Source organism: Erpetoichthys calabaricus, chromosome 5 (assembly GCF_900747795.2).
Source record: "Erpetoichthys calabaricus chromosome 5, fErpCal1.3, whole genome shotgun sequence".
Classification (NCBI taxonomy): Eukaryota; Metazoa; Chordata; class Cladistia; order Polypteriformes; family Polypteridae; genus Erpetoichthys; species Erpetoichthys calabaricus.
This window is the reverse complement of record NC_041398.2, coordinates 203,724,683-203,736,735: the sequence shown is the minus strand read 5'-3', so window position 1 is coordinate 203,736,735 and position 12,053 is coordinate 203,724,683. Positions and strand designations below refer to the sequence as shown.

Sequence of the window (12,053 nt, the reverse complement as noted above, 5' to 3'; positions counted from 1 at the left end):
GCATCAGGAGCAGAGAATGTCAGAGAGAGAGAGAAAAGCAAACAATCAAAAACCGATAGGTGCTGTTCGAGCTTTTAAGTATGCAAAGCACCGTGCGGGAAGCATATCGCTTGACAAAGCAGCCGCAAGTTAGCCCAGCAAAGAAGGGAGCAATGTGAAGGTAGTCTTTCATCATTTTTTAGACAAGCGTCCGTATCCTCTAGGGGTACGAACAGCCCCCCTGCTCACACCCCCTCCGTCAGGAGCAGAGAATGTCAGAGTGAGAGAGAGAGAGAAAAGCAAACAATCAAAAATCAATAGGTTCTGTTTGGGCTTTTAAGTATGCGAAGCACCGTGCGGGAAGCATATCGCTTGACAAAGCAGCCACAAGTAAGCCCAGCAAGGATGGGAGCAATGTGAAAGTAGTCCTTTCTGTGTTTTTTGAGGAGCGTCCGTATCCTCTAGGAGTGCGAACAGCCCCCCCTGCTCACAATATATTTGAGTTTTATTTAATACGTAATACGTGCTCTGATTGGGTAGCTTCTCGGCCATCTGCCAATAGCGTCCCTTGTATGAAATCAACTGGGCAAACCAACTGAAACCCATGAACCAGCAAAAAATCTGCGATATATATTTAAATATGCTTACATATAAAATCCACGATAGAGTGAAGCTGCGAAAGTTGAAACGCGATATAGCGAGGGATTACTGTATTCCATACTGTGAGAAACAAACATACAAAATACTAGTGAAGCATAAATAAAAAATGCCAAAGCAGCCTTTTGCTTTTACATACCAATAATCTGAATTATTTTACCAATAAAGAACCATCATTCTTATTCAAATGATACTGTTGAATATTTAACAAAACTGCTAAAAGCAGATTTTTAATTGGTGTATTTCATAATTTATTTGTAGTATATCAATTGTAAAACATTTAAATTAATACGACATAATGACATATTTTAAGTTTTACATCTGCTCATAGCAGCAGGTATGGCTGTTTCTTAAGAGTTTAACTAGTAGGCTGCAGTCCTAATCGCTCATTTTTCCAGCTAGTAATCCCTTAGGTTTTTTTTTTGTCTTTTTTATCTCTTCCTGGTTTCCTGTGCTGGCACTTTGTTACCTCAGCCACTTTGTCAAAGTACTTTGCAGCGGTCTTTGATCCTGGGAAAGATGAATGAAGGATATTATTGCCATAATAATACTCACTGTACTGAATCTTCGTAGTTTTTGGGTACATGTTAATAATAGCCAATAACTATGTCTTTAGAAGGCCCAGGTACAGCTGGGTGGTCCATTGGACTTAAAACCCCTTATTGGGCGGAGTGGTGGCTCTGAGGATCTGCGCTGGCATCCTGAAGGTTGCCAGTTCGAATCCCTGCCACTGTCAAAAACAGATCCTACTCTGCTGGGCTCTTGAGCAAGGCCCTTAACCTTCAATTGCTCCAGGGGCGCTGTACAATGGCTGACCCTGCGCTCTGACCCCAAGGGGTATATGAAAAACTAACAAATTCCTAATACAAGAAATTGCATAAGGCGAAATAAAGAACAAAAAAAAAAAAGCCTTATTTTCTCCACCATCTCTGCTGCTGAAGTTTATGTTTTCCTCCTTAGCTGTCTGACCATAGCATATGTTGTTATCAAACTGAACACTGACTTGTCATTGTAACCATTAAAGACTTAACAAATCATCTGAATTAATTGTAACCTAATTTACACTCACATTCACCATTCCATTTGTATGTTTTATTTGTTTTTCTGCTTTTCGTTTGTCATTGTTTTCTTTTAGTATTTATAACGCACTTCAAGCTACACTTCTGAATAAACGTGCTATATAAATAGATGTTGCTGCTGTAAGGGAGCAAGGGGTATGGCATTTTATCAAAACTTGAACTGTGTGTTTAAGGATGCACTTAAAACAATATTATTTTAGACTTTTTTTTGCAGAATCACCTTTATTGTCCATTTTACTTTTTACTGAAAAAATTTGCAGATCAAACCAAGCATTGTTCCTTTATTTGTCTTGTAGATCTAGCTGATACTCAAAATCTGCCAATAATATGAAAACTACTGAAGTGTTTATAAGCATTGGCATTTTGCAGCATACTAGAAACTACTGGTGTGTTTATGGCTGTGGAGTTAAATACACATGCACTTGGGAGTCAACTTCATAGCTCATCTAATGGTAATTTCACCTCAAGTTGAGGGTCGGCACTGTTGCTTAATGCATCTCCTCTCCTTTCTTTTGCAAACGTGAAGACCGGCGACAGAAAGACAAGTGACATCAGTTCCGGGTGCTGATCCCCAGAGCTCTACCGCCATCATGCCTTCAGTCTAATCAACACGTTTTCCGGAACGCCTGTTAAATCATGTTTGTTATTTTCCTTTGCAATTATATGGGGTTTACCTAAGGGTGCCCCAAACCTTTATCTTTGTTCTAGTCTTCATTTACAGCTCCCATAATTGGTTGTATTACTATATTTTGTCTACAAATATTGTTGCCAAAAGGGCATGCTGCGGAGTAGTTTTTAAGCCCAAAACCAAAAATGACCAGATATTTGAAAATGGGTGCTTTCATAAACATCAAATAAATTTACAAATATGCACAAATGGTATGCAATGCAGAATAAATTAAACAAATTAAATTAAACAATACTCAATAACAGTGATATAAAAAAAATACTTTGTCTCTTAGAGTTTACGTTACAATAATGGGTCCCTATCTACATGTGCGTGGCTAGTTCACTTTCCTAAACAAAGAACTCTTTTCAAGCGAGTAAGAATACAGTCATGAAATTGTCAACTGGTTCTCCTATTGTGATTATTCACGTAAAGGTTTTTTGACATGGTATCTACCACAGAGCACATCATCACAAGGCATATAAAAAATTACATAAAAATGTCTTTTATAGCAAGAAGTTTAAAGGTAGAATGTTTTTGAGAATTAGTGCCTTCAAAGTTTGGAAACACAACTAGGCTTAAAAAGTTAAAGAGAACAATCTGTTGCTGGATACTAAAAGATCAGAGACAGGTGTTTGCATAGAAACGCTGCTTCTGAGCAATTGTTTCCTCTTTAACAAATAACATTTAAATTAAAAAATTAAATGTATAGCTTTCAGTTTTAAAGCACATACTTTCAGAGTTTTATTGATTTACTAATAAGATTTTGCTGCTGATTGGTTATTTTATAAATCAAACGTAGCCTGATTTTCTAGAAAACGAAGATATTTTCCCAATTTATCACACTCAAGGACTGATTCCTAAAACTCCTGTCAGCCTCCTAACAACTGTAGACTATTCAATAAAAGGTGTAATTACTATGAATAACTAGGTGATCAATAAGTTGCTTAGTCACTGGATATCTTTTAAGAAGGTGTTTCTAGCTTTGGACCTGAATTTTATGCAAAATGAATCAGTCCACAAATGCTTAATTACATCTCCAAGTGTAATTACTTTTATGTAATATTTATGAAGGTGGGCAGCACGGTGGCGCAGTAGCGCTGCTGCCTCGCAGTTAGGAGACCCGGGTTCTCCCTGTGTTCTCCCCGTGTCTGCGTGGGTTTCCTCTGGGTGTTCCGGTTTCCTCCCACAATCCAAAGACATGCAGGTTAGGTGCATTGGCGATTCTAAATTGTCCCCATTGTGTGCTTGGTGGGTGTGTGTGTGTGTGTGCGCTCTCTGCGGTGGGCTGGCGCCCTGCCTGGAGTTTGTTTCCTGCCTTGCGCCCTGTTTTGTCTGGGTTTGGCTCCAGCAGACCCCCGTGACCCTGTAGTTAGGATATAGCAGGTTGGATAATGGATGGATGGATTTATGAAAGTTCATGCTCTGCAGCGCAGGAGAACATTGTTGTCAGCTTCCTACTGCTTAGTTGTTTATGAAAATGTAATGAGACAATTACAAGTAGTCCAAAAGCTATGAGAGATGTTAAAGAAGTTACTACAGTAAAACTAAGAAAGATGCAGAATTAGGAAATTAAACTCAGAATTTGGTTAGTCATACTATTCTAATTAACATTTCTATATATCAGCAAAGTATTAAAGTAATATAAAATAATTTCCAACTGGTCCCTGTAACAATATTTTTGACTCCTGCAAAATGAAAATGAGGCATACTTTTGGCAAAAAATAAAGTTTTCACCAAATTTTTAATTTTGATCATTTTTTGTCCCTAACCTGAAACAGGTCAAAATCACCAAAAAAGTTAAACAAAAACAAGTTGAATAAGAAAGTATGGTAAATCTATTAACATTAAAGTACAACTGAAAGAATGACAGTCTCTTCTGTAGGATAAAAGGGCTTTGTCTCTTCTAGTTAGATTTCCAATGACATACACTGCATTTTCTGCTGAAACAATGACATGACATGCAGATATTGTACACTTTTTCATTTTTTTGCAGCAAGCCAAATGGACTTTGCTTCCCAAATTAACTCAAAAATCTTTATTTCAGTGAGGGTATAAGGCTGGAAGTAATTTCAGTTGCTCAGTTAGGCTACAGACGTTTTACTGATAGCTCCATCAGCTATCATTTAAAGGCAAATATTTACCTAGTCTTCTGAATTTCACCTGACAACATTTCTGCAGACTTTGTTAGACCAAGAAAGCTTTGTAACCACAAGTCTTCCTTGCTCTGATGCGCCTATTTAGACATAGAAGTTTTAATCTGTTGTCTGTATCTAGAAGTAAACTCTGATCTAAAATATCAAACTTAAAACCTTTCCTTAAATCTAAGTGTGCATTTCTCAGTTTTACCACACAGATGGCGCAATAGTAGTGCTGCTGTACCACAGTAAGAAGATCATTGGTTTGTGTACCAGGTCCTCCTTGCGTGGAGAGTGCTTTGAGTAGTGAGGAAAGCACTATATAAATGTAAAGAATTATTATTGTCATTATGTTGCTCTGTGTGACTTCTAGCTCTATGCCAGTGATATCACCTGACTCTGGGTGAAGTTTATTTTAAGAAAGGACTGTTGTGCCATCACTCTTGTAAAAAACAACTATAGTGCATAAGGAAGTTGAGTCTGATGCAGGCATATCAATTTCAAGAAAATATGTTTCACTGACTCCCCCAGCTACCTCCACTTTAGTGAATCAAACACTCATCCAGCAGAACATCAGCTGCTTGAAGCTGATGATCCCCCTAGCTCTCTTTAGGAGAACAGTGATCAGTTAGAATAACTGACAATACCTGCTGTGCCTATTGTATTAAACCTTTTGTCTTTTATGATATTTTTCTGAAAGCTGACAAATAAGGCATAAAAAGAGTAAAAAGAGTTGAAAAGGCCAAAATGATTAACATTATGCAGAGAACTAAATAATGTATTACGGTGGTTGTCAAGCTTCTTTGATTCTGAGGAAAAGTATATTATTTCCTGGGACTGCTTCAGCTCATCAGTCTAAACACAATTTCCATTCATCTTCTCACATTAATTCATCAATTTAGGTGTAACAATCACACAAACCTCCAAAGACTTAACTGAATGACTTATTTAATTATCCTACCAATGACAGGATAATTAAATAACTTTGTTTTTCAAAGTTTATATTTTTTTCAGTACAGTACACCCCCAAAATTTGCAGGGGTTACGTTCCTAGAGCACCCGCAAATTGTGAAAAACCGCAACTTTTGGATGTGGTTAAAAAATGCCTATTTTTATAGTTTAAACCCTAAATACAGTATGCCCTCAAACCACTTTAATTTCATTGCAAACTCAGCTTAATACATTTAATACATTACCTAAAAAATTACTTTAGTACATTACCTAAAAACAGAATATAAAGGTAAACCCATATACTGTACAGTACTGTACTGCTACGTCTCCCGCGGTGCTAGAATGTAAAATACCGATGTTACCGCTATACGTACTGTAATTCATGCAAGCGCGTTTTCTTTGGTATACGCTGTCGTTTTCTTTGTTATAAGTAGAGTAAATGCATAATAATTTAATATAATTAAAATACAGTAAAATGTATGGGTACTCACCAATGATGAATGATATTGATGATGATGATGAAGTAGCTGTGCAGTACGATGCAGAGGATTTAAAACTCCTCGGGTGGCGCCTCTTATTCAGGCACTTCAGGAGGAGTCTTATCTTTGGATGGGTCTTCTTCTGGTGGGGTTTCATGCTGGCTTTTCTTTATAGGTTTCAGGAACATTGTGATGGGAAGTTGCTACATTGTCTCCTGTAGCGTACTGCTGGTACAATTTCCGTGCTTTCTCACGGATGATATTACCATCCAAGGGGATGTTCTTCTTCCTGCAGTCGGTGATCCACAATGCCAAGGCAGATTCCATCCAGACGATATTTTTATTCCTTACGATCGTTACCTTTTTGGCACTATCACAGAAACTTAGATATGGTACTCCTGATCGCTGCTTCGTTCTTCTTTATGTAGCGTGCGTTGCTTTCATTAATACCATAGTGACGCGCTACTGCAGCATAACCTTTTAGTTCCCGGAGCAAATCCAGTAGTTCAACCTCCTCCTGGAGTGTTTTAAACTTCTTCTGGCGCTTAGGTTCAGTGCCAATAGCCTTAGAAGGCGCAGGGCGTTTCGGTGACATCTTGTGCATTTAAGAATAACAAAATGAATACAGTAACAAAATGGAAAACACGAGGACACTCAGCTGGAGACACATCACAGGGCAGCAGTCAATCAGCTGCAAGGAGAAATGAATAACGCTCTCAGATTGGCTACTTTCACCATCCCAAACCGCGTTTCCCTCAGCGGTTGCTTCCTGTTCTCTCTACAGCACAGTATGGCCACAAAAAAAGCCACAAAAAATTGTGGGGAATACTTGCGCTTTCCGCTAACAATTAATAGTTAGGTTCTAAGGAAAAATCCGCGAACGACCGAGTCCACGAACCCTGAACCGCAACTTCGCGGGGGTCTACTGTATATTCTTTCTTACATAATTACATAGTTTACAAGCATTTAGATACAGACATATGCCATTTATCCTAAATAAGAAACATTCCTAATTAAAAAGAAAAGCTGTTTCAGAAGTAGAAGACAGGGGCAAGTTGGCCACTGCCAAAATTTCCACTACTCTACTGACTGAAAAGCACTGGAGCTCTAGGATTACGGACTGGTTCATATATTACGAAGTCTGTTCTGTCATGAGTTACTGCAGAGAGTGTCTTTTCTTTTTCTTATGTAATCTTATGTACACTCTTATCTCACAAGCTATAGTAAAAATATGGACTCTAAAGGTGTTGTAACTGTTTTAGAATTCCACTTTAATGTGTTGTCATTACTATGCACATTTAAAATAGAATAATTTAGTAACCCTTTATTTAAATATGCATTTGACAAATGCAATGATGCTCTTATATACTTATACACTAATGATATTTAATGCAATTAATAAAAAAATCAAAGAAATAAAAAAAACATTTTTCCATTAGTTACCATTAAAGATTTTTTATACTGAACACTACTAGTGATAATGAAGTAATTTAACTTCCTTGGCATTAAACCCTGAGGACACTCAGGCTTAGAATTCTATGTAATTACTCTTGAACCCAAGTCAGGCTTATAGTAATATGTAATAATTTATATTTTATACTAGTCATTTAGCCTGTTACAATAACGGGCGCTAGAACAGTAGTGCATAAACATTAGTAGGAACAGTCTATATTAAATGGCAAGGGACTTTGACCTCATTCTTTTTGTTGGTCGTATTTTTCTTTCTTTTCTTGATGTTTACTTGCTGAGCTGACCGTTCTTCGTGGGCTGCCATCGTGTATTGTGTGTCTTTAATTTTCTGTGACAGTAATACTGTCTTGTACATCCGCTGGCTTGTACGTCCGTAATATACCTTTAATTTTCTCTGGCGGTAATATGCCTTTAATCTCCTGGCTTGTAAAATACTGGCTTGTATGTGGCTGTAATATGAGTCACTGTATTGTGTACCTTTAATTTCCTCTCGCAGTAATACTGGTTTGTATTTCCGTAAAACGCCTGCAACTGTCTCTGACAGTAATATCGCACATCGCACCGTGCCCCGCGCACGCGCACTTCACCAGAAGACACACACACACACACAGACACCTGGACGCACACAGGGATTTTATTAAAGAGGATTGTTAAGCCTGAATAAAACTTGGGATTGTGTTCTGCTGCTGTCTTGTGGATGGGAGAACATCATGCTGTAAAAATCATGACTATTTCTATTCATTGTGCCACTTTATAGTGACACATCAATATTCCTGAATGGGGTGGAGCCTCCAACAAAAAACATAATGGTAAATTAAAAGCAGTAAAACTAGTTTTAGAATGAAATGAAATGGAACCATTTCTTGAATCAAGTGATAGTGATGGCAATGTGAACCAATACTCAGACTGATGCATGCTATGGTACGGCACTGCATGACCGAACGGCTATGATATGCCCAGTGCATTTGGTTGCATGAAGCTTTACCACTGCGCTTGGTGTGACAGTAGCTGCATGATAAAAAGGAAAAGGGGGGGTGGGGGTTTGGGGAGCAAGGTGTTGAATGTTGCTTTGTTAAGTTTGACTTGATTGTATGGAATGTTATTTGCTTCTAATTAATATCAATAGTAAAGATATTAGCCCCCTAAGCACTATTCACAATGTGGCAACTATCAATGTTCGTGTCTGGGAAAATGGTGGAAGTCATTAAGTCTTATACTGTGGTAGAATGTAATAAAATAAAGGGCTCATTGATGGTAGAATGTCAGAGCCTGACCTGCACAATCTCATGTGCAAGCAGAAAAAAAAAGTATAACAAAAGTGTGCAAAGAAACACACTTCTGCTGTCCCGATTACAACATTGGGCTGAGCACTAGTGACTGTCTCAAAACATATCACACAAAGGACATGTACTAAATCTGCACCAGTACAGTAGAATACTAGACTTGGCTTTTCCACTGCATTTATGTTTTGGTACTGTCATGTTTCTGTTGCATGTAATAAATTTTTCATGTTGAAAAAAAAAAAATTGCTGTTTTTGGCTAATTTGTCCTAGGACAAAAATGATGCTAAGAGTGTTAACACCTTAATCAAGATTTACAAAACAATCCCCACAACCTTCCTAAAGCAGTACTTAAACCAGGATATTACAATTATGTTTTCAGTTGCCGAGTTTAAAACAACCCTATAAAACACTACACTTCTCTTTACATCTCTACTAAACCTATTAATACAATTTAAAATTATACAACTTCAGTCACAGCTCCAAATTTAAACATGTCACTGGACATCTGTTTTTATTATGTGGATGACTGCTTTAGTGTTTCATAGGGCCTTGAAATTTTGCTAAAATGGTATGTCTTGATTATTTTGAAAATCAATAAATTTTGAAATCAACTGTTTAGTTTAACATTAAAGTCTGAATCTTATGTCTAACTCTATAGATAAAGATAGCAATGAAAGAGAGAAGAGGAAATGAAAGGAGACAAAACATAGCACTTAACATAGCCCCTAATAAACCATATACCCCACAGCATACTCTGCATAATACACAAAAAATGCTCATACTGAACTTTTTTAATATGAATGTGAGATTAAAATCAGCACACCACAGCTACAAGAAAGTTATATTTTTTTAACCTGACACACAATGTTAAGGATTGTTATAAATAAAGCATCCAGGAAGCTCCTAACTGAGATTCTACACCTACGGTTTGTTGTCTCTCTCTTGGCAGTGCCCTCTACTGTGCTGACTCCATCAAAGACTACTGGGTTATGTCTGATGCAGCAATTTCACATAAGATTTATTTCATTATAAAGTCTATGTGCATACATGGCCATAACTCGCATATAGTCACAGCACAAGAGATCAGAAAACCAAAAAAAAAATGTTGGGAGAGTAGTAAAATCTAAGAATACTATAATGTCAAGAAAATACAGGAGATCAAATAATAAGTATATCAAATATCAAATTTAAATAGTAATCCTAATTGTAAATTCCCTTACGTGAATATGCTGCGCACTGTCAGCAGGAAACAGTAGACAAGATAATCAAACTTTATCTTCTGTTACTAAAAAGGGATCATAATGAAACTATCAGAATCCAATGCAGTGGTGTCTTCCATTATCAGCGAAAACTGCCATCTAAGATCCTTTAGAGTCCAGTTTTGGAAAAATGCCTTGCCAACATGTCACCTGTTATGTATGCTGTTTTTCAAAAATATTACACCACTGCTTCAGCACGCAACTATTATTTTTGACACAGACTGAACATAAATTATGCATTCTTAAATCCACTTTACATTCACAGAGAGCTGGCACCGGTGCATAGCATAGAAAACACCCACAATCATTTACACTGGGGCCAATTTATAGTCACCGGTTAAGTTAACCTGTATATCTGTAAGGATGTGAGAGGAAAACTGGTGTACCTGGAGAATTAAGTGACATAGACAAAGGGAGAAGGCGTAGACTACACAGAGACAACAATCTGACATGGAATGATTCATTGGAAAAAAAAATCTAGATTCTAAAGAGAACACAAAGATAACATACATTCTGAATAAAAACAGGTTTGAGTTAAATAAAAACCATCATGGTCTGATAGTTCATTCTACATGAAAGCAAAAAATGTAACTAACCTTCCTTGAGGGTTTTCATTAGCTTATCCGAGTATTGCAGAGCTCCGAAATATACCAGTGCTTGAGGAACTCTGTAATCAGCAAACATGGTAAGATAATTTATGTCAGGAAGGGCAGCCTCTCCTTTGGCTTCTAATATTCCCCAGAAATCTGCCAAAAGGATCTGAGCTCTCTTGTAAAATGCAATTCGTTTACCCTGCGAAGGAAATATACATATTGGAATCGATGTACAAACTTGGAGCATAAAATACATGTTTTACTTCTCTAAATGATTTCTGAACAAATCACACATACATTTCTTGACCTCAATATTTCCATGTTATGCCTGATGCTAAACAGTATAATTTCATACATCATGCATTGCTCACTGTGGTGGGTTGGCACCCTGCCCAGGATTGTTTCCTGCCTTGTGCCCTGTGTTGGCTGGGATTGGCTCCACAGACCCCCGTGACCCTGTGTTCGGATTCAGCGGGTTGGAAAATGGATGGATGGATGGATGCATTGCTCAGTAATATGTCGCTTAAGACAACACCTTTTTCAGAATACAGCTACAAAAATCCAAAGCAATTATACCACATAAAATTTGTAAATAGTTTGACATTGGAGCCATTAGTGACCATGCACATATCTTTCAGATCATGTTCCCATTTATGTTTCCTCTCACTTATTCTACTTACTGTTAATTTCACTTTGCAGTGTTTTGGAGGATTATACTATATAAAATGCAACTAGAAAGTAGCAAGTAACTTTTGAGTAGTGTCAATGCGACTTGACAAAACATGTATAACTGATTTTAATTACAATACAACCAATTGAAAAAAAAAATACTAAACAGTACATTTCTTCTTTGCAACAGTGCCTCCAAATAATTAATTTGTGCAATCATGTTTACCTTACATACTGCCTCATACTTTGAGTAAAGTTCAACATTTGCTTAGTAAATAGTTACAAAGAGAAAAAGAAAAAAAAAACCTTTTTTATGCAATTTCAATAATGTAACCACTGTGTAATGTGCACTTTGAGAATCACATTCTCTGCAAACATACACAGTCCAGAACTGATGCTAAAGTAAAAAGCATAACAGTGTTATCAGCACAGGACAATCTGGTGAGGCTCTGTTTTAATTTACCACCATATTAATAATGTATACACATATAATACAAAAATCATTAGCACAGAATCATTCAAACTTTATTTCTTTATAAGCAAATATTAGAAATAAACTAGACTTTGTCTCATAGATAACCTGAAGCTGTGAAGAAGTGATCTTAGGTCCATCACATCCACACTCCCTCAGAAACAGTTTATCCTGTTAGTTGCAGAACCCTTCTTAGATAAATGGGTATGTGACCTCAGGTGAATATGATATGGATAACTGATAGCTTTAAAATCACTTAGAAAATTCATGATCAGATTGTCTTAAAAACTAAAATCTAGAAGGCACTGTCTATATTTTATACACTGAATCGAACAATAGAGGGAAAGAGCACTGAAA

General features: G+C 37.0%; 1 protein-coding gene across 3 annotated transcripts in view; it reads right to left on the bottom strand.

The window, feature by feature from the left end:
* Positions 1-12,053, bottom strand: part of qng1 (Q-nucleotide N-glycosylase 1) — a 39,031-nt gene that overhangs the window by 8,044 nt on the left and 18,934 nt on the right. For all 3 annotated transcript variants that reach the window (XM_028802422.2, XM_028802421.2, XM_028802423.2), the window contains exon 4: positions 10,559-10,754. In XM_028802422.2, the coding sequence (XP_028658255.1) occupies positions 10,559-10,754 (196 nt within the window). The remainder of the gene's footprint in view (positions 1-10,558; positions 10,755-12,053) is intronic.